This window comes from Mytilus edulis, chromosome 2 (assembly GCF_963676685.1).
Source record: "Mytilus edulis chromosome 2, xbMytEdul2.2, whole genome shotgun sequence".
Taxonomy (NCBI): Eukaryota; Metazoa; Mollusca; class Bivalvia; order Mytilida; family Mytilidae; genus Mytilus; species Mytilus edulis.
The window spans coordinates 46,532,521-46,557,237 of NC_092345.1; the positions used below are offsets into that span (position 1 = coordinate 46,532,521).

At 31.0% G+C, this 24,717-nt stretch overlaps 1 protein-coding gene and 2 long non-coding RNA genes across 3 annotated transcripts; all 3 read left to right on the forward strand.

The window, feature by feature from the left end:
- Positions 1-5,061: 5,061 nt before the first annotated feature.
- LOC139510875 (uncharacterized) lies at positions 5,062-12,879 on the forward strand. The gene is made up of 7 exons (XM_071297417.1): positions 5,062-6,489; positions 8,047-8,121; positions 8,674-8,737; positions 9,602-9,852; positions 11,126-11,209; positions 11,736-11,856; positions 12,674-12,879. Exons 2-7 carry the CDS (start codon positions 8,074-8,076, stop codon positions 12,877-12,879), a joined length of 774 nt encoding a protein of 257 aa, XP_071153518.1. The 5' UTR covers positions 5,062-6,489; positions 8,047-8,073.
- Positions 12,880-13,351: 472 nt separating this feature from the next.
- LOC139512276 (uncharacterized) lies at positions 13,352-16,847 on the forward strand. The gene is made up of 4 exons (XR_011662236.1): positions 13,352-13,422; positions 14,448-14,514; positions 15,752-15,943; positions 16,648-16,847. It is a non-coding gene; the product is annotated as an uncharacterized lncRNA (long non-coding RNA).
- Positions 16,848-19,512: 2,665 nt separating this feature from the next.
- LOC139512278 (uncharacterized) lies at positions 19,513-24,363 on the forward strand. The gene is made up of 3 exons (XR_011662237.1): positions 19,513-20,456; positions 21,192-21,390; positions 24,307-24,363. It is a non-coding gene; the product is annotated as an uncharacterized lncRNA (long non-coding RNA).
- The last annotated feature ends 354 nt before the right edge of the window (positions 24,364-24,717 follow it).

A 24,717-nucleotide genomic window follows, 5' to 3' on the forward strand; every position in this document is an offset into this window, starting at 1 on the left:
ACAAGGTTATTAGGTAATAGATAAAACATTGCACTAATGAAATGATCGTGATTTACGGATCAATGTGAGACGAAGATTATAACCAAGCATGTAAGTCATTCGCTAAAATAAGTACTGTGGATTCATTATTATTCGTTGGGTACCATTTTTTTGTGGGAACAGGTTAACCATGAATTCAAATCTTCAACGAATAACAAATTTCCTATTGGTTTTTATGCAGAGACTGGACAAAGCACAAAACCAAAATATCAGTGCAAATGTAAGTTTTCATCAATCCACGAAATGTGATACCCACGAAAATAAATGAATACACAGTTCTAAACTTTAGTATTTTTGATGAGTTTTATTATTTCTAATTAAGGTAAACATTAAACAAATTGGAATGTATATTACATACGACATTTTAATGCTGAAAGGCAATTTTCAACGCGGCGTTTTCAAGTCTATATAATGTTACATTCCACATCACAGTTTTTTTCCAGTCAGTTTTATTTTTCACTCTATTAAATATATATATATAAAAAGTCCTTTAACAAGACCACGTTACAATTATCATCGAATGCAATTTCCGACTAATAAACAGGTTTTAACTTTTAATGGACAAAACAAGAGGTTCCTAAAATGAAGCATTTCATCCTTCAGAGCTGGTCTTAGTTCATTTTCTGTATTTGTTAGAATCTGCTACTGTACATTTTAGTTGGTGGCTGGGGAAAGCGTTGCGTTTTCTTGTGATAATTTTTATAATTCGGTCTAATCTTCATTAATTAGACAGAAGAAAGATTGTGCTTTTCATATCCGTATATAATGCACATTATCTTAAAAATAGCTTAACCTTATGTTCATACTAATAGAACAAGTAAGTTTTGAAGATAACAAACAGTATCATTCACTTCAGGAAAATATTCCGATTTCTTATTACTGTATCATTGATTTCGTCAGCGGAAGGTGGAAATCTGTGTCTATATTGTGACCATGCACTAATTCCGCAGGATTGTGCACGTGTTGTTAGGTGTAAAGCTGACGAAGTAAGTACTATATACTAGTATACGTCTCAAAGAACCTATTTGATAATTGTCGGTGTTATATTTTGTTGACAGAAGTATTTCAAATCAATATCTCGCAAAATATAGTTGAGGTAATTTGAGTACCTTTTTACATTTGTAACACAAAAATATGAGAGTGTAAGTGGGGTAAATAAATGAGTCAAGAACATTGAAAAGTTTTTTTTACGATTAAAGTTAAAAGGTTTGATAAAACATATTCATATTCAAGATGTTATTATTTTGAAAACTACCATTTATGACGGGCTTTTAAAACTTGTACATGTGATTGAAACACATGACAAGTCAAGATACTCAATGAGGCTAACGTCACTTAGTTCACATTTAAGTAAAGACTAAGATAAAACCAACAGATGATAGAAAACCATGACACTTTCATGAATTCCAACTGACAATAAACAATATATTTTACAGGATTGCTTTGTAGACAAGTTTGTTACACCTGATGGATATAAATACTACTCTTTGGGGTGTCTGCATAAAAATGTAAGTTTTCATTCATTTTCTTGACTATTTATCAACTTCCTTGAAAAAGTATTAAAAATCTTCATGTTTGCTTTGCTAATATGTGGTATGTTATAGAACTAAGGTAACTCCGGAACTTATAGCAGTAAAATTTATACTGAAGAGGAGCGTCTGATTGGCCGTTCGGAATGGGGACGTTAATTGTGTACTCTATGTAACTAAAGCTAACTGATTGTAAGTCACCAGATTGGTAAAAAAGCAAAACGAAAAAGAGTATTCTGTTAACCAGGACCAAATATAAAAAAAAGAAGATGTGGCATGATTGAAAACGAGACAACTCTCCACAAGAGACCAAAATGACACTCAACTTTACAGCTATAGGTCACCGTATGGCCTTCTACAATGAGCAAAGCCCATACCGCATGCATAGTCAGCTATAAAAGGCCCTGAAATGACAACAATTCAAACAAGAAAACTAACGGCCTTATTGGTGTACAAAAAAGAACGGAAGACAAAAAAGATAACTCATAAACAAACAATAATCACTGAATTACAGGCTCCTGACCTGGGACAGGCACAAAGTATGGATTCACAAGCAGGCGACTTCTGATGTTTCTTTTAATGAATATGTCATGTAAAATAACACAGATACCCGCATACGATGGTTAGATTTTATGGCCTGATTCATTTGCACAGTTGCAAGATCCTGTCAGATATTTACATTATCGCGATATCTAATCCTGTTCCTAGTAATCTGTGATCGTTTCTAAATACTGTAAAACAAATATGGTAGTAATATAGCCAAATCTTTATTCTCTGTGTAGCAATGTCCTGGAACTACGGCTATTGGAAAAAGGAGTAACGAAAGCATTGTTTTGAGAGACAACATTCCTGTAAATGCAAACGACACATTATTTTGCCGTGCCTGTTGCCACGAGAAACCCATCTGCAATAGTGACAACTTGTGTGGCTCACCAGGTGACTAACAACTAAAATAGATATAAGTATTAGATAAATGTGCATGAGATGTTGCCTGCTTGTGAATGCATACTTTGTGCCTGTCCCAAGTCAGGAGCCTGTAATTTAGTGGTTGTCATTTGTTTATGTGTTACATATTTGTTTTTCGTTCAGTTTTTGTACACAAATAAGGCCGTTATTCTGTGCTCGTTTATAACTACAGTCAACATTATATTAATAAATTAACCAAGTCGTCATTTATTCTCTACGTAGAAATGTTCTTGAGCTTCGGCTATTAGTAGACGGAGTAACGCAAGCCTTGTGTTGAGAAACAATATCCCCAACGACAATAGCGACTCATCAGTTTGCCATGCCTGCTGCAATGGGAAAGCTATCTGCAATGTTGACAATGTGTGTGTTTCACCGGGTGATTTACACGAATGTAGACGTACTTGATAAAGAACAAAAAATTATAAAAACCTAATTATTCCTCCAACTGTTTAGGGTTTCTCACCTGTATAAAATTCAAATTGTTTAAACTTACTTATAAATTAAGGGACGGTGCATTATTTATCAAGCAGGGGGACCGGTGCAAATGGTAAGGGGACATGTACTTTTTTCAACGTGCAAAGTAGTGGGACCTGATGATTTTTCATTATCTTAATGCATGGGACATACACTTTTTTCAAATGCTTAAGTAGTAAACATTTTATTTTAATTAGCCCAAAAATACACACAAGAAACATTCAAACAGAAACAGAATATGATAAACAATTTTAGTTTTGACTGGTGTAAATCAGCTCATCTAACTAAATTAAATATTGATCTTACAAAATTCAAGCTTATTAGATAGTTTGATTTATTGCTGTGAAATGAAAGAATTTAATTTTACAATAGGTAAAAATAAAAATAATTATATAAATTCAGATAGGCATCTTTAATTTTTTTTTATAACTTTTTCAAATCAACTTGGTTTTTCATCAAACTATACAGCTATCTTAGATATATATTAAGCTTACTGAATCCCAGGTCATTTTGTTTTTTTGTTGTATTGCTGTCAAATTCAAGAATTAAATCAATCTAGGTAAAAAAAAAAGCTAGAATTTGCATTTCGAACAAAATAGAGATAGTACACTTTAATTATTTTAATAACTTTTTCAAATCAACTTGGATTATCACCAAACTAAACAGCTATCTTAGATATATATTAAGCTTACTGAATCCCAGGTCATTTTGTTTTTTGTTGTATTGCTGTCAAATTCAAGAATTAAATTAATCTAGGTAAAAAAGCTAGAATTTGCATTTCGAACAAATAGAGATAGTGCACTTTAATTATTTTAATAACTTTTTCAAATCAACTTGGATTTTCATCAAACTATGCAGCTATCTTTGATATATATTAAGCTTACTGAATCCCAGGTCATTTTGTTTTTTGTTGTATTGCTGTCAAATTCAAGAATTAAATCAATCTAGGTAAAAAAAGCTAGAATTTGCAGTTCGAACAAAATAGAGATAGTACACTTTAATTATTTTAATAACTTTTTCAAATCAACTTGGATTATCACCAAACTAAGTAGTTATCTTAGATATATATTAAGCTTAATGAATCCCAGGTAATTTATTTTTGTTGTATTGCTGTCAAATTCAAGAATTAAATTAATCTAGGTAAAAAAGCTAGAATTTGCATTTCGAACAAAATAGAGATAGTACACTTTAATTATTTTAATAACTTTTTCAAATCAACTTGGATTTTCATCAAACTATGCAGCTATCTTTGATATATATTAAGCTTATTGAATCCCAGGTCATTTTTGTTTTTTGTTGTATTGCTGTCAAATTTAACAATTAAATTGTAAAGTGTACTATCTCTAACTTTTTCGAACTGCAAATTCTAGCTTTTTTTACCTAGATTTATCTAATTCTTAAATTTGACAGCAATTCAACAAAAAAACAAAATGACCTATGATTCAGTAAGCTTAATACATCTCTAAGATAGCTGCATAGTTTGATGCAAATCCAAGTTGATTTGAAAAAGTTATAAAAAAAATTAAAGATGCCTATCTGAATTTATATAATAATTTTTATTTTTACCTATTGTAAAATTAAATTCTTTCATTTCACAGCAATAAATCAAACTACCTAATAAGCTTGAATTTTGTAAGATCAATATTTAATTTAGTTAGATGGGCTTATTTACACCAATCAAAACTAAATTTGAAGGTCAAGACTAGTCGAGAATGTTAAAATGATTGTCAAAAACATTTATATCACAATAAATATTGTTGCTTTACGTTATTTAAGGTACAGATTGTGTTTTTATTCACTCAATATATTCATGATATTCATGGGACACATACTTTTTTTAATGAATAGAGGTCATGGGACATAACTGTTTTTCCTATCACATCAGCATGACACAATACTTTTTTCCAAACAGGTTTTGGGATTTGCACCGGTCCCCCCTGCTTGATAAATATTGCACCGTCCCTAACGAAATCTATTCAGAATATTTCACCGATTTTAAAGTACAAATGTATATTATAAATGCAAACTACCTAATCATATTTAGGAGGCTGTCGTATAATAGTTACAAGTATTCGAGTATTAGCAATAATAGGATTCAAAAATATTACACGACCTTGACATCATTTTTTATGTCATAGCCAAGAGTAAGATTTAAAGAAATCTTTTGCGTTTACAAATCATAATTTATGAATTTTACCAGCAAGTTCTATTGCTAAGGTGTAACAGTCTCTATATGGAGGCATTTCGATAAAGAAAACGAAAAATTCAGAAAAAGGTTTGTCGGTTATATCTTGTACGTAAACCTGTAGGGGGAAGCGTTACACCCCAAACAGGAGTGTATCAGTATTAGTATCGGATGACTTCCACATGTTCCAAGGGATTAAAAGGGGGGAAATATCTGAATAAGAACTATAGATCTACTGGTAAAGAGGAAAGACAAAATAGTAAAAACCATATTACTATTTTAAATAAATGACAGAGAGACTTATATTTTAGCATTTTACAGGGTCAGGCGTTTCTCTAACTTCTTTTGACATCTTAAATCTCGATCCATTTGAGGTGTACTGATTGATAATTTGGTCTGGGAGAACATGATTTATTTGTTTTAGTTAAATTTTGGACATGATTTTAAAAGTTATGAGTACTTATATATCAGTGTTGTATAATTGTTAATATATATGTTAGTTGCTCATCACAAATGCATCATTATACATTTGTCTGATAAAATCATTTATTCATTCATTTATTCATGTATAAATAATAATTCTAAGTCTAAAATATTAACCTAGTGTTTTATCAAAGGACAACGATGATTGTCCTTATCATGCTTACGTACGGTGACCTAAGTTGTTTATTTCTGTGTCATTTGGTCTCTTGCGGAGAGTTGTCTCATTAGTAATTAAACCACATCTTCCTATTTTTATAGTATGTGTACTAATTTTGTAAATATTGTAGTTTAGCTGGTTTGTCTCGAAAAAGAAATATAAAATAAACAGGATTGTTAATCTTTAAATGATTTTATTATCCTTGTTGTTGTTATATCTGTAAAATAAATAAACTCAGTAAGACAGTGTAACCTGTGAATGTTTCTATGGTACTAGAATACTCTTTAAATGCAAATGTCTAGGCATCTTCATTCAACACAAAGAATTTTTTTTTAGTCGCTTGCAATAAAAATAAATCATACATGTCTCTCATGTTTCCTCGTTTATACATACATTAGAAACTGCAATGGTCCGTTTATTTACCTTAGCTTTGGATCATTGATGCTCTTCAACTCGTACTTACAGTGTAAGGATTGTATTTTATGAACTGTTTAAGACAAAACTTTAGACACCATCATTCTACACAAAGGTACATACTTTAATTCCCTTTTGTTTATACAGAATCAAAAACATACGGCGGTCATATTTGTTTCCATTGTGCACAAGTGGAACATCCAGGAAAATGTAACCAAATAACTTTATGCGGTCAAGGTCAAGTATGTAATTATTGGGTCTTTTGTTCTTCCTTTACCATGCTTGTTACTTCCCTCAATACATTTACAATTTAGCCTTTTTTATGTTTTTTATTTGAACATCAGTGATGAAAATTTTTTGGCAGAAATGAAAGTATTTCGCACAATATTATAATCCTGGTATCTATGATAAATTTATTTACCTTATAAGTTCGATCTTTGAATAAGTATTTCTCTTAGAATCGTACTAACGTCAAACCATTTACAATAATATCAACTGTTCATTATTACGATTCATTCAAAGAATATGAAGCCGTCTATCCAATTGAATCTGATACATACACATTGAAAATATTCATATAAAGCTTTTTCTACGTATGACCGATTGGGACATTCTATTGTTCAAATTTCTCATTTCAAACTTGACACTTCTCTTTTCCATATAAAAATAAAGGTCACCGTATGGCCTTCAACAATGAACAAAATCCATATCAAATAGCAAGCAGTAGAGGCTCGAAATGATAAATGTTAAACAAAATCAAATGTGAAAACTAACGGCCTGATTTATGTATACAACAAAAAATGAAAAACAAATATGCTATACAGTAACAGATGACAACCACTGAATTACAGTGTCCGGAATGTGGACATGCACATTAAGAATGTGACGGGGATAAACGTGCTTGTCGTCAGTTAACCCTTCTTCCGACATGGGACTGTGGTGAAATAGCACAACATACGAACAAACTTAATAATTCGTTTGAAAAGGCCGTTACTTATCAGTTCGATACAGATAACTAGACAACTATAAGAAAAACGTAAAACACAAAGTACAGATCTGAGAGTAATGCCATAAAATTATTTTCAAGCTTAAAACAACAAATAAACACGTTCTTACGACTAATATATCATTTAGTTCACATCCAGCATCCAATATATGCTACATGACATCGTCTTATTGTCGCTAGAGCAATCAAACAGCTACCACTAGCTACCACTAGAAGAACGGCATATTTCAAAAGGAGTTTTCGGTAGTAAATATTCATTATTAATTTGACACTTTTTATGCCATCATACCTTTGTTTACCGTTCTGGAAAAGCTGTATCACATGATTAAAGGTATGTTCGATTTTTCGTAGCCACGTCCTACTATTTCTATGGTTTTCCTATCAATACTTACTTCTCATCAACGAAGTTTCACTTGTTATTGACAACACAACAGTTGACACAAGTGGAACAGGCGTAACTTATCATAGTGTTGTCAGTTTATTTTCAATCTTTGAGTTTGACTGTCACTCTGGTATTTTTCGACCCTCTTTTTTATCCTTCCTAAATTAATGAGTTATGAGTGTATTAATTTATATAGATATCTAGGTAAAAAATAACAATGAATAATCATGTAAAAATAATGAAGTTAAAGGAGTAGAATTAATATGGTATATGCGCCACTGATGATTCTTATGAAGATAAAACGAACGACGGCGTCTTGTGTATCGAAATGCAAGCATTGTATCCTTACTGATTTTGTTTACCATTATAACTGTACATTTAAATTAGAATGTTTTTTTAATCATTTTGCAGTCTTGTAAAGTGGTCCAATACATCAACATGTTTTCCAAGAGGCCGAATTACAGTTCCGGATGTGAGGAACGTGACGTAAGATCATACATCTATTTCTTTTTATTAAAAAAATTGATTGTTAGTAAGAACGAATTAAAACAATGATGATCTTTTATGTGAAATTTACTGTTTAGAACGAGTTTTAACTGATAAGTAGGAACAGTATTGCGAAGTCACATTGACTTCGCAATTGTTATTGTCTCCGAATAATGAAGTTTTCTGAATTAGTTCATTTTAAACGTCTAGGAAAGAATTCAGAAATAATAGAATTGGAGAAAGACAAAGATCTGGAACTTCATAAATATTGCATCATATGAGATTAACCGTTTTTTTTGTAAAGCTTATACAATATTGTACTACTTGCAGTAAAAGCTAAACATTTCAAGGATTGTGTTCAATCAAGCTTTGGAAGATGATAATAACTTCAATGTATAGAACATACCCTCAAACTATCAACTTTTTTGAATGATTTAAAATGCAAACATAATAATATGGGAAAAAAACCTACTGATACTGGCTATATAGAGTTTTTATCATTAATACATCCACCTGATGATATTAGCTGCTATCTGTATTGTATCTTTTCAGGAGTGTAATTTACTAAATGACAGCACAGAATGCTGCGATTCAGATTTCTGTAATGATAATCTACGTACGTATTCTTTTCTTTTCTATATTATAAAAAAATAAGTGCTGTGGTATGACTACCACATACATTAATTATCAAACGAATCGTATATTAGTACATATAGGTCACCGTATGGCTTTTCATAATAATAAAAAAAAGTCACCCTGAAGTGAAAAACGAAAAACAAATAAGGCCTGATTTATTAAAAAAAAACATTGGACTAAGCCATTGAATTTTAAGATCCATACTTGAAACAGACATAATTGTGAATGTGCGTGGTTCATCTTTTTGTGAGTGCTCATTCTACCCCTCAATCGTTCTAATATAAATACAAACGACAGAAAGAGCCAATCTGTGAATAATTACTCTTACAATATATTTCCAGTTAAATTAATGTCTATTGACGTTTTATGTTGATGTTTGTACATACGAATCGTTTATGTTCAATACCGTTTACCAATTATTCAGCGATCAAAATTTATTATAACATAACACGTAAAACGTTTATGTGAATCAATAGCTAAAAATATCTTTTAAAAAACGACTAAATTCGCTTAGTGTATTGTTTGTCTTCAGAAAGGACCAGTTTTAATAAATGAAAAGTACACATCATAAATGGCATGCATCGACGATATTTTCTACATTATCTTTCATCAGAATCGTTTAAAACCGAATATTTGAAAGCTAAATATGTATAAGAAACAAGACAGTTTAAGCGCTATCGAAACAACTTAAATCTGTGTTATTCAAATCCAAAACTTGATTACTGTTTTTTTCTTCTTTGGAATTTGTTTAACTAGAGATCCTAGTTTTTAATCTCTATGCCTTCTATTGAAACTGATCTGGTTGAGGTATCTGTAAATATTAGTATTCTGGTATTTATTTTAGCTTGCAAAGTAAGACTGAACGATAATCCAGTTCTAAGTATACCATACATAAACCAAGATGGAAATGTGAAATTTAACTGTACATTTAGGAGTTCAACATCTAGGACGGACGTTGTGTACAAAGTGTCATGGACTGTAGATGGTCACCCTTTGAAGAACAGAAATGGAATTGATGAAGTTACTTTATTAAGTTCATACGAACACGTTGCTATTTTAGATGCATACAATCTTAATGGAAACCTTAATAAAATGGTATATTATCACATTATAATATCTTATAAGACACGTATATGCGTCGTAAAGGTGTAACACCACCAATCATCAAGTATGTCACATCCAGTTAAAAACGACAAAGATTTGAAACATATTCTCTTAAATTTGACAGTTGTAGGCAATTAACTCTACATTTCATTGCAGTAAAACATTGCTGGGTCATAAACCTATACCTTGGGTGTTTCAAAGCATCATTTAAGTTTTACTTGTTGTTTCTATTGAATAATTTGAAGGCTTGAGGTAACATGGTTCCTAAAGCTTCTTCAAAAAGTTCAAATTTTACATTGACCAATAGCGGAAAATAAATGGTGGTATTACACCTAAACGAAGGAAACGTTTATAAGCCTGTTACCTTTGATAACTATTAGTATGTCAAAATGACCTTTTGTATGGTTTATGGTGAATCCTGAATGTTTTTGCTTTTATTTGTACTGTAATCCTGTCACGTAAGGTTGTCATTTTAGTGTTAATTTAACATTGTCATGAAAGCGCGATGTTTTCCTAGCCACAAAACTAGATTCAACCCACCTTTTTTTCTAAAAATGTCATGTCCTAAGATAGAAAATGGCAGTTGTTATCTTATAGTTTGTTTCTGTGTGTGTAAAATTATCGTTTTTTTCATTGGCGCACTTCTATGTTTCTGTTGTTTCGTTCTTTTCCTCTTGTGTCTGATGTGTTTCTCTCGGTTTTGGTTTGTGGCCCGGATTTTTTTTCTCTCAATCGATTTGTGAATTTCGAACAGCAGTATTCTACTGTTGCCTTTATATTTACCAAAAGTATGATATGAACACATCCACGTCAATGAGACAGTCACTTAGCGATAGAAACTGCTTTTACTTTCAATAAGGAATCAACACGTCGTCTTTGACAGTGGCATGTAGTTTAAATTTTTGCCTTAAATCGCACAGTATGAATATTTAACAAATACTATCAGAGATCTACCATCATCTCCACATCTTGATAAAACTCATTAAAATATTGTAAAACACTACCACTTACGAGTTTCCTGATTTTGGACAGGTACATTCGAAGTTTAAGAAGATTGTCGAAATTTCAACTTATTTAAAAATAGATTGGTGGAATTGCAGATTGAACCAACCACATACGAGATATACAAAAAAATAAAGGTTCTTTGATCAATGTGATTTCACAAAAAAATGAAAAATTAGGATATTATATAATTTTAAATATTGAAATCTAAAATTTAGCACTTTATCATCAATTCTCAACTCCATATTGAATATAATTTAAGCTCCGGTGTAAGGTTGAACCACAGTGTAGTATTGGTGATCCCTTACCTGGATCACACAGTAATGGCTACTGGGTAGGAATAAAGGTAAATATTGGCAAACATTCAGTTGATTAATTTATCTTCCTTGCTTAGCTACATGTAGCAAATATTAGGCGATATTTAGAACGACTGGGTATTACTAGTTTTGATAATAAAAAAATCGACTTTAAAAGAATTGGAAGAAAGCTATACACAATATGACAATATTTGAACAAATAATATTACGTTTCAGCTGTATGAAGTGAAGAGATTATGGGAGAAGAAATGCAAGGAAATTAACACCAAAACGAAAAAAATAATTGTAGACAGTTTCTACTGCTTAATTTATAAAGAACACAAACCTCTTACTTCGAGTACAATTAAGCAATATGAAAATATGTTCAGTTTATTTTCACTATCTTAAATGGGCGTAAGGTAAATTCTGTTCCATTACATTAATAAAACAAATTGATACCTTTCAATAATTTCAAACAATTTTTACTTAACAAATATTAGTTGTACACAAAGGCAATGATATCTTGCCGGGTGTTGTAAATTAAGTACTCATTCCAATCATCGTTTGCTTCTGTAGATATCACCACAAAGAATATATCATACAGTAGAACAGAATATAACACTGGTATCTACATTGCCAGTAATCAGTAGTGATGGGTTACATAAACTATATGTTGGTCCACAGATAGAAAGTACAGGTATTTAAAATGATTACAAGTTAAAACGTCGTAAAAATGTCACATTGATAAGAGATGAAGGGATTTAAGCCACTGAAATAGCGACACAACAATACCAAAACGACATCCAAGAGATGAACAAACGCTCACCAACAACAAACATATGCCTATGTATTATGCCGGTCTCTAAATTACCCGGGTTTAATAATGAGATGCTACTCAATATATTCCATTCAATGCCATATTGACCCTCAATAGAATTATAAAACTATAATAAAAACAAGTGATGACCAGGTTCCAGTTTTGGAACCAGCCATTTAAATCATACGGAGTAAAAGATTATTAAATAAGTATACCAGACTTTTGATCTCTTGAACAAGATGTTTTTTGTTCCCATCAGACTCATCAGTGGTACTCGATTTAAAAATATTAAAGGCAAGATTTAATAATAATTCGAAGACCATTGCAACTTCAGGTAAAGTGAAGATCGTGTTGTTTTCCTGATCTCTATGTAGCTTCATCTTGTAAAGCATTTGGGTAAATTCATAAATTCACTTTCGATAGAAACAAAAAGAACAGAATTGCCATTTTAACAATTAAACTGATATGTGAGGGAAACGATGATAAATAGCACCTTTAATCACTTTTAAGGCCTTAAAATAGTGAATATAAAATTGAGAATAGAGTAAATAACAGCAGAAGGTCACCAATACATATCGTTTGTGTGGCACAAAAATGCTGCCTACAGTAAAATTCAGAAGCTAAATGAATTAGTAAGGAAATTAAAATTGCAAATTTTCGCTGCTGATGATAAAACACGTTATATTATCTATTTCAGGTCAGAATTCAACTCCGTGTAAATACCCTTTTGAATGGGATCCGTTTACTAGAAAGTACATCAGTACGATACCTGTTCGTAGTCTGCCACACTCATTTTACAAGACTTCCGACAAGTTATTCTTTAGACAACTGAAGGATTTAAATTTTCCAATATTTCGGAACTACAATTTGCCAATTGTTCAGATAGGAGTAAGTTTTCATTAACAATAACAATAATACAATTGAGAAAAATATCACTTCAAAAAAGACTAAATGCATACATTTGTTCATCTTTATAACAATTAACGTTTTCGTATAACCTGAACAGAAATATTTAGCATAACAAAACAACATACCACACCTGCAATATAAAAGAACAAACCATACTATGTTTGTCCCCATAGGCGATAATCAAATACGTTTTTTAACATTTACCATAGAACTGACTGTTTTTCGTAGTATTCTTGTATGAGATGAAAGTTAAAAAAAAACAATTAAATTTAAATATACACCCATACATATATTTTAAAAACAAACTACTAGTAATCGAAAATACCATCATATTAGAAATTGGTACACATTAAGAGCCTAAAATTTCGAATGGTTTGGCCAAATATAACTGACATTTGACAGATACTATAAATAACATATTTTATATCATCTATGCATATTAATTTGAACTTTGGACTTTTCAAAGAGCTACGCCAGCCATGATGTATTCCATAGGTGTGAACTTAAGGAAGGACATGTAAACGTGTTTGACAACTCGTAAGCATTTACTTACCATTTTAGGAATATTGCAAATAATTTTTTATATGAAGAGGGATATCATAAAGTCTATGTAAATACGCCGTTTTAGATTCCAAAGAAGTGTCGGAAGTGTCATTGTGTGTATATGAAAAAGACAATTACGTCAAGACAGACGTTTAATTTCAAGTATTTAAGACGGTATTAGCTAATCCTAACGTTTTTGCATCATAATCTGAAACGACGATTTCATCGTAACAAATTAATTCATAGATTTTTTTTAAGTAAAAAAAAATGTTTTAAGTAAAAAAAAAATGAAACGAATTACACCATTAAACTTGAGGGTATGAATAGAATTACATATAAGAGTATAATGAGCGATACAAAATAACAATTAAAAAAAGATTTTTTAAAATGTGAAGAATACAGAAATAAAGATCCCATTATGACTCTCACGCTTAACAAGTGAGTTATTTCAGTAAAAACAAATTGCCGATCTGCCTATCTTTCAAACAGCAAAACTCAATATCTCCCCTTACGAAATTTATTATATGTAGTTAACCTGTGTCATCGCATTGTAAAGAGAAAAAACATGTTTGATGTATTATGTAGGATGGAGGGTTATTTCGCTGTGTTAAGGACCTATTTGTTAACTTATGGGTTTTTTTGGCTCTTTGACATACATCCCATTTCCATTCTCAATTTTATGATGATTCTGCATGTAGTACATTGAATAGGCAGTTGAAGGTTTTACATAGGTATCTAAATACATTTGGAATAACCATTTACGCGTTGTTTTACATTAACTCACTTGAGTCTCTCCAACTAAGTTTAAAAAGACTTAAGTAAGGAAATAAGAAAGGAACACGATCCTACATGCAGTACTTACAGTCATTTCAAATTGTAATTTAACATCACTGTTTGCTTAATCAATTTTATTTGTGTTTTATTCTTTTTTAATCTATAGGAAAATAGATTACCTTTCTTTTCACTTTAAAGACAAAGAAAATTTAACTCTATTGCCTCTCTTTTTCTCTTTTTAATAGGACACTAGATGCCTCAGCATATTCATATTTAGAACTTTACAAAACAAATTCCACACCCACGATTGAGGTAAGTGTAATAGAACCTAGCATTAATTTACCATAGTTTTACGGATTTTTTTTTTATATCATGTACCACTGAAGCAAACATTACGTCAAGAACTTCTACTGTATCTGTTACTAATTATTACTTTGATGTCACGGAATATTTATGTTTCAGTAACAAATAGGAAGAACAAATTTACCAATTGAATGTAGCTTAACAAATCTTACTCATTACATCCTCCAAAAGAGGGACGAAAAATACCAGAGGGACAATCAAACTCATAAATCGAAAACAAACTGACGACACCATGGCTAAAAATGAAAAGGACAAACAGACAAACAATAGTACACATGACACAACATAAAAAACTAAAGAATAAACAACACGAACCCCACCAAAAACGAGGGGTAATCTCAGGTGCTCCGGAAGGGTAAGCAGATCCTGCTCCATATGTGCCCCCGTCGTGTTGCTTATGAGATAACAAATCCGGTAAATAGTCCAATTCGGTAGGTCACATTTATGAAAGGGAAGTGGATTGTAGTTACGACGTAAGGAACATATCTAATATCATTTGTGAAACGGTTATTCCATAACGGCCAACCAACTCGTGATGGCGTCCGTAAAATTTACGAAGAGATGATTTCAACTTCACCGTTTGGAACTCTTTATTTAATAGCTTCCTTGTGAGCAACAACCCTCTATCAAGAAAATCATGATAGGAAATGCAAGCACGGGAATATCGTATCAATTGGGAGATATATACACTGTGCAGGTGCTGCTGGAATAATGCTACTTAGAAATGGAAAGTTCACAATTGGAAAGCTGAAATCCTCTCTTTTGTCGTAAAGTTTTGTTTTCAATCGACCATCATTGTAAATTTCTAGATGTAAGTCAAGATATGAGGCCGACTTAGCTGTATCTGTTGTATCCTTTATCTCTAGTTCAATGGGATAGATGCATTCGACGTAGTCACCAAATTTTGAATTATTTAGTGAAAGGCATCTGCGAAGTAAAGAAAGTTGTTCCAATTACCAATCGTAAAATTAAGAGAATCTTAGATGGAAATATCAAATGTAGAACATTATAACTAATGGTTAATGCTAACGAATACAATTGTGTTAGTATTTATTATCAGCTGTAACACTAGGCAATTACTTAATACACATGTATCCTTCATTTTAAATAAAACGTTAGAATAATTTACTTCGACAGTTCATTTATATATCACTTTGTCAGTAAATGTATCTCATAAAATACACAGGTCCAAGTAAAAAGACAACCTTGTGGCAATAAAAACTGCTCTTGTGCGATTATTGTTCGTGAAGGGAACGACGCCGTACAAATAGATACTTGCGGGCAGACAACATCAATTATCCCAGAAGTTACGTATTTATCAAACACTTCGGAAAAACACATGAGCATGCACCAAACAGATGACGGATTATTTTTTCGCGTGAGTAAACTATTAGCATTGTTTTGTCATGTGTATTTACAATTGCGGCAGTTTTACGAACGCTTATGACAATCTGAGTCGGTTCTTTATATAGTACTTTCATTATGTTAAATATGCATTTACGCTGTGAACTAAACTTTCAAAAAAGTAATTAACACATAAGCATTATTCCTGTAAACTACTTGTAAGTACACTTTTTTTTCAAACTGATATGGTAGCTAATCGTATTCAATAAACTCATCATAGATACCAAGATTAAATTTTGTATTTAAGCCAGACGCGTGTTTCGTCTATAAAAGACTCATCAGTGACCCTCGAATTCAAATAAGTTAAAAAGGCCAAATAAAGTACGAAGTTGAAGAGCATTGAGGACCCTTACAGTCCACTCAAAACCTTTGTTATACGAGACATGCTAATGTTAGTTTACTTTTTCTTTATTATTGTACATGTTATAATGGTTATCAAGCCATACCATGGCAAAACTATTTCATTGCATTATTCTGCATCGAAAATGGCTTGAAATGTTTTTTGTAACATCCAATTACTAGTAGTATACACTCATTTTCTTGTTCATTTACGTAACTAAAATTTACAGAATTTATTAACCGGTTATATATTAAAACTAGTGTATACATATGAGCACATATTTCACTTGAATAATACTCATTTGTTGGTTTTTGAGTTACGTTCGTCATAAATTACAGGTCACAGTATTGTCTGGTTCAAATATAACAGTAAATTTGACCGGGTCGGATCCAGACATGCATGTAGTGTTGTCAATCTTAGACCAAGACAAGAATCCTCCTGGCGGGATTTGTGGGAATGAAATATGGTTATTTATACCTGGTATTGGAAATGTAGCAGCAAATGGTCAAAAGGAACAAGAATTTCTTAAAGCATGGACGTAAGTATCTCATCATTACACCTTTCATTTTTTTCATTAAGTTTATTAAGGCACTTGTTTTCTACATTTTTTCTACTCCTTATTTCATATATAAAGTTAAATCTTTGTTGTTGGACTTTACAAACCAGACTATTAAGGAAGTAGATTATTTATATTTGTTTTATATTATTTAATGGTTTTGTACCGACCGAAAGCTCTGGGAAATTGTTTTAACTAGGAAGGTCCCTTGTCAAATTGCAAAATCAAAAGCTCAAAAGTCGAAAATGGTGGATTAAAACCTCGTTTTAGAGCTAGCTATACCTTTCACTTATTTGACCATCAGATGAAGTATCCAACTTCTATGGATAGAATTTCATTATCTTGACAACCTTTTGTTAACAAAACAAACAGTCATAACAGGAACAATGTCAAAAAGATGGGTACAGCAGTAAACGTTGTTTATTTTAATCACTTTTAAAATGATTTAATATGTCAACAAAGAACAACAAAATGGCATATAGACAAAACACATTAGCAAAAATAAAAAACAGGAATACAAAATATGACTATATTTTATTGGTGGAATGTATAAGTACCTAGCCACGACAACAGACTATTGCCAACAATGAACTAAACAGTAAAGGTTATACTTTATAAATAAGACAAATAAAAGAACACTTTAACACGTTAGCAAGATAACACACTACGTAAAAAACATATTTACTGAACTTCAATACCATCGAGTGTTATTTGTGAAGTTGATACGGAATATTTAAAAAAAGGTCTTCGTATCTTCCAAATAGTTTTACATAGTTTGATTATTTCGATTCATAACTGCATTTTAACTATATTACGAAATGTTAAACTTGGTATTTCGATATCCATGCAATAGCTATAGGGTCATGCGGTATTTACAGACATTATTGATTCGATTTTTTTCAAAAATATTAGTCACAAACTTTTTCTACCAATCAGTGGAGCATACACTTCAGTGTTATCCAAAATCTTCTCCCCAAAATGGGCCCTTCATGATGACGTGTTTTTATTTATTAACAAAATTTCCTATAAACGATATGATCAAATCAGTTGAGTTATTGAAGGTAAAATATTCGGATCCTCTATTGTAATTTGAAAAAAAAATACCGTCAAGGAATCATTGGATGTTATTTTTGTTAACTTTTCAACATTTTATAAGGTATTTGATATTCATACATTTTTGTCACGATTATCACGATATCAATTTCGGATGGCTCATCTTTGTCTGCATAAACCAACAAATATGTTCATGCGCCAGGCCAATTCAATGACACACATATACAATTAACGTGTGACGAGAGTTAAAAAATAAATTCATTATCTCTAATTTTAAAGAATCATAAGGATTAAACGCCATTTTAAAGGAATTTATTAGTGTATAAACTCGACCAATTCACTCACAAATAAATAAAAAATCAAAACAGTCATATTTATATAAAACAAAATCAAAGAAATAAGGTGTATAAGAATAACGTGTCAACTGTAAATCTGGCATACTGGCATGATAATGTTCCATTTGAGCCTACAGTTTATTACTTAATGAATTGTGTAACACACATGTATTAATAATTTCATGTTCCTTTTCTAATCATAAGTGTTTAAATTTAAATGAAAATAGTTTCGGTAGGTATACCCAAATGCGACAGACGGTCCATAAGTCGATACAGTTGTTACCCATATGTTTTGCGAGTAACGTTAGCCAAATATTATAAAGAATTGAACTGAAAGTGTTACTTAGTTCTGAACAGTTAAAAAAACTAAACTAATAAAATTCGGTTAATTCAGAGATTTATTTTTAAGTCAGTTAAGATCTCTTCAGTTTTATCTTCAGATTGTTTAGTAGGTTTTTTTACCTTTAAAAAAAATACTGAATGGTGTGAAACTTTTTTTATTAAAAGAACTGGAGTCACTGTAATCAAAACGGTCTGAGCAGAACTGAATTAAAACACAAAAATATTTAAAAAAAAACTTTTATCAAGACTATTGATTTTTAGTTTAAGAAATTTTAGATGATGTTAATATCAAAACGAAGTTTTAGACTAAACTTTATCTTCTTGTAAGAGTGAACGAATAACATTCTTATAAGTATTTATCATCCGTAGCACCAGGCATTTACTTGAAAAAGTTAGAAAATATTTATATATCACTTAAATAAACAGTAAATGTATCTCATAAAATACACAGGTCCAAGTAAAAAGACAACCTTGTGGTTATAAAAACTGTTCTTGTGCGATTATTGTTCGTGAAGGGAACGACGCCGTACAAATAGATACCTGCGGGAAGACAACACCAATTATCCAAGAGGTTACGTATTTATCAAACACTTCGACAAAACACATCAGCATCTACCAATCAGATGACGGATTATTTTTTCACGTGAGTAAACTTTTAGCAGTGTTTTATCATGTTTATAAAAGGTTGAGGTGGATTTATGAACGTTTAGGCCCATCTGTGTCGGTTCTTTATATATATTTTTTTTCATTATGATAAGAATGCATGTACGATATGAACTAAAATTTCAAAAAATTAACTAACAAATAAGTACTATTTTTGTAAACTACCAATAAGTACACTTTTCTTAAAATTTTATTTTAGTTCGTATTTAAAACCTTACAGTTTATATATCTGGTTCACTTTTCACAAGAAAAAAATGAAAAAATAAACAAAAAAACGCTCTTCAGAAATGCGAAAAGAACAAATTTACACATTATTAAAGAACGTTTAATATTTTCTTATTTTAATGTTTATAACACGTTGACCGGGTCGGATCCAGACATGCATGTGGTGTTGCATTCAATTCTTTTCGTATACGAGACATGCTATTGTCAGTTAAATGTATCTTTAAAATTGTAACGGTTATCGATCAATATAATGGCGAAATTACTTCAAAAATTTATTCTGCATTGAAAATGGCTTCAAAATTTTTTTCTGTAACATGAAATGACTTTTTTTTGTAACCAATGTGAACAAGATGGCGGCGATAATGTCAAAATCACTTCGCGTTAATCGTTTTTTTAAGTCAGTTAAGATCTCTTCAGTCTATCTTCAGATTGTTTAGTAGGTTTTTTTACCTTTAAAAAAAATACTGAATGGTGTGAAACTTTTTTTATTAAAAGAACTGGAGTCACTGTAATCAAAACGGTCTGAGCAGAACTGAATTAAAACACAAAAATATTTAAAAAAAAACTTTTATCAAGACTATTGATTTTTAGTTTAAGAAATTTTAGATGATGTTAATATCAAAACGAAGTTTTAGACTAAACTTTATCTTCTTGTAAGGGTGAACGAATAACATTCTTTTAAGTATTTATCATCCGTAGCACCAGGCATTTACTTGAAAAAGTTAGAAAATATTTATATATCACTTAAATAAACAGTAAATGTATCTCATAAAATACACAGGTCCAAGTAAAATGACAACCTTGTGGTTATAAAAACTGTTCTTGTGCGATTATTGTTCGTGAAGGGAACGACGCCGTACAAATAGATACCTGCGGGAAGACAACACCAATTATCCAAGAGGTTACGTATTTATCAAACACTTCGACAAAACACATCAGCATCTACCAATCAGATGACGGATTATTTTTTCACGTGAGTAAACTTTTAGCAGTGTTTTATCATGTTTATAAAAGGTTGAGGGGGATTTATGAACGTTTATGCCCATCTATGTCGGTTCTTTATATATATTTTTTTCATTATGATAAGTATGCATGTACGATATGAACTAAAATTTCAAAAAATTAACTAACAAACAAGTACTATTTTTGTAAACTACCAATAAGTACACTTTTCTTAAAATTTTATTTTAGTTGATCGTATTTAAAACCTTACAGTTTATATATCTGGTTCACTTTTCACAAGAAAAAAATGAAAAAATAAACAAAAAAACGCTCTTCAGAAATGCGAAAAGAACAAATTTACACATTATTAAAGTACGTTTAATATTTACTTATTTTAATGTTTATAACACGTTGACCGGGTCGGATCCATACATGCATGTGGTGTTGCATTCAATTCTTTACGTATACGAGACATGCTATTGTCAGTTCAATGTATCTTTAAAATTGTAACGGTTATCGATCAATATAATGGCGAAATTACTTCAAAAATTTATTCTGCATTGAAAATGGCTTCAAATTTTTTTTCTGTAACATGAAATGACTATATACACACTCATTTCCTGTTAATTTAACGGAAATTGACAGAATGCATTACTCGTTATATATATATAAAAAATAAAAACAAATGCTTCATAAGCAGTATACATCTGAGAACATATTTCACTTGAATAATGCTCTTTTGGATTACTTTCATAATACATTACAGTCACAGTTATGTCTTGTTCCAATATAACAGTAAATTTGACCGGGTCGGATCTAGACATGCATGTGGTATTGTCGATCTTAGACCAAGACAAGAATTCTCCTGGTGGGATTTGTGGGAAGGAAACATGGTTTTATGTACCTGGTATTGGTAATATAGCATCAAATGGTCAAAAGGAGCCAGAGTTCTTTGAAACATGGACGTAAGAATAAATCATTACATCTTGCATTTGTACCATTAAGTTTATTATGCCACTTTTTTATTTTCTCTACATTTTTTATACATTAACCCTATATCTCATACAAAAAGATTTAAAATTGTTGCTGAATATTAAAAAGCAAATAATGATGGACCTAGAATTTCTGGATTTTTTTTATTATTTCCACATGGTTTTATACCAACCGAGCAAGACCTTCGTGTGTAGTCAAGGGTCGTTAATTTTTTTTTTTTGTTAGATGTTAATACACATAATATTTTCATATTATTGTATTTTAGCTGAAAGAGTAGCAAACCCATTCTTCCCCTTAAAATTCTTAAATCACAAATGTTTGAATTGTCCATGTTTTCTACCAAAAACATGTTGTTAGCAATTAAATATGTCAGTCTTGCGCATTTATTTTTTTAATTTCGTCTTAGATTTTAGCATAAGGGCTTCAAACTTTACAAACTTCCGCTAAAAAAAATTCAGACTTTGCATTTATATTCAGATATAAGCCTAAGCTTTACACGGAAAGATATTTACCAAAGACACTATGAATTTGTATAAAAAAATCGTTTATGTTAAGGCCTGCGCTCATTTTAACATTGTCCAAAAACTATGCGTGAAAGGCCCTTCTAGGTTTCGACTCCCGTTTCAATGACATCACATTGACCTGTGACCAATCTAAACAAAAATAACCTTGGTAATCAGTTTGTGTCATCTGGTCCACTTTTCACAAGAAAAAAATGAAAAAATAAACAAAAAAAACGCTCTTAAAGCTCTATCAAACTCCAGCTTAATGTAAGTCAACAATGTTCGTCAAAATATCCCTTTATAATTGAAAACTAGAAACATGTTTAAAATACACATGTTTCTGGAAATCCTTTAACAAAACAAAACGTTAACTTTCAAATTCATTTATCAAATATCTTTCCTCAGAAATGCGAAAAGAACAAATTTACTCATAATTTAAGTACGTTTAATATTTTCTTATTTTAATGGTTATTTGTATACCCTGTCTCAGACATACACGTATCGTTTGTTTGTCCAGTTTTATCCTTATATTACCTACTCCCAATGATGGTGTTTGTCCTTCATAATAATTAAAAGAACTTTCCTTAATTTTTAATTTTCAGTATATTAAAAAAAATCACATCATTCGTTATTTTTTTCTATTAAGTAAGAAGCTACATTGTATTCGTAGTAAGTCGGTTTGAGATAACAAACACTACAGAATAACGACAGTAACTTATGTCTACAAAACACAAAACATCTAAAGCTATAATTTGAGCAAACACAAACCCCTACTAAGAAGAATAAGTGGCATTGCTCATGTCAGCAAAAAAATTCAAAACTCCCAGGAAATTTAAAAACCAAAAGTCCCTTTTCAAATGGCAAAAGCAAAATATCAAACACATAAAACGAATAGATAACGGTCATATTTCTGACCTGGTACAGGTATTTCTTCATTCAGAACATGGTGAACTAAATCAAGTTTTAAAGCAAGCCAAAACTTCCAATTGTAAATGAACTGATAAGATTTTTTTTCGATGATGTCGTATTCGAGAAAAAGAAGATGTGATTGTGGGTAAGACAATTGGAAACAACGGTCAATCAACTCGCAATGGCGTCTGTATATTCTTAAAACGATGGGATCAATTTAACCACTTGAAACTTTTTTAATGGTTGTAAGCCGCCATAAAAAAATCAAAAATCATGATAAGCTCTGGAAAATTGTATTATCTTCAAGTAATGGGAACTCAAATCGAAAAGGTCCTTTCTAAATGGCAAAATGAAATGCTTAACCACATCAAACAAATGGTGACAACCGTCATATTCCTGACTTAGTACAGGCCTTTCCTTATGTCAAAAATGGTGGATTAAAACATCATTTTTAGCTAGCTAACTTGTGTGACAGTCGCATACAATACCATTTTATTGTTAACAAATTGTGAACAAAACAAACAGACATAATAGGTGAAATTGTCAAAAATAGTGGTACAGTAGTCAACGTTGTTTAACTTAATCACAATAAAACAAACAAATATGTCAACAAAGAAAAACAAAATGACATATAGGCAAAGCATATAAGCAAAAAAAAAACACAAAATTTTTGCGGATGCAAATATTATTTAGATTAGTTGTTTTGCAATGCATAGTTGATCTACAACAAAGCATTTGTTCACAATTTACACATTTTCATTTCCCACTTTCTACCAAACTTGATAGAAAAACACTATGACCAGTCTGACAATATTTTATGTTCATAAACGTATGTGTAGGGATTGTGAAATGACAACAGCAACCCAAAATTAATAGGCCTTTCCTTATGTCAAAAATGGTGGATTAAAACATCATTTTTAGCTAGCTAGCTTGTGTGACAGTCGCATACAATACCATTTTATTGTTAACAAATTGTGAACAAAACAAACAGACATAATAGGTGAAATTGTCGAAAATAGTGGTACAGTAGTCAACGTTGTTTAACTTAATCACAATAAAACAAACAAATATGTCAACAAAGAAAAACAAAATGACATATAGGCAAAGCATATAAGCAAAAAAAAAAACACAAAATTTTTGCGGATGCAAATATTATTTAGATTAGTTGTTTTGCAATGCATAGTTGATCTACAACAAAGCATTTGTTCACAATTTACACATTTTCATTTCCCACTTTCTACCAAACTTGATAGAAAAACACTATGACCAGTCTGACAATATTTTATGTTCATAAACGTATGTGTAGGGATTGTGAAATGACAACAGCAACCCAAAATTAATGAAATTATTCTACGAATGCAGTTGGGTATATATTCTATGAATGTAGTTGGGTGAATAAAAATATCTTTTTAAGGTGAAAGGCCATACTATCTATTGTAACCGAATGTAGTTTTCTTTTCAAATTTCTAATTTCAGTCTACCACAGAATGCAAGCATGTTCAAAACTGGTATTTCTTTTGATCATAATAACAGATATCGGATATTGTAAATGTGAAGGATCGAGACTATCTTGTGGAACTATCATATAGCAAATAAAACTGAATGAATAAAATATAGCTACACTTTTTATGGTCAAGTTACAGAAAAATGGCTCACATATTTTGTTTTGCATATAACTGCCTTAAGTTAATTTTGAACAAAGAAATTAAAAAAAGTGAACCTTTGTATGCAAATGGGTGAAAAAGTTTGTCAAAATTCATTGAATATGTATACTGGAATGTCTGCATGTCCGTTTTCTTTCTTTCTACGACATAAAACAAAACATGAAGTGTTTATGTTTTATGCAGATAAATTAACCCGATGATCCAAAACATTTGCTGCTCAACA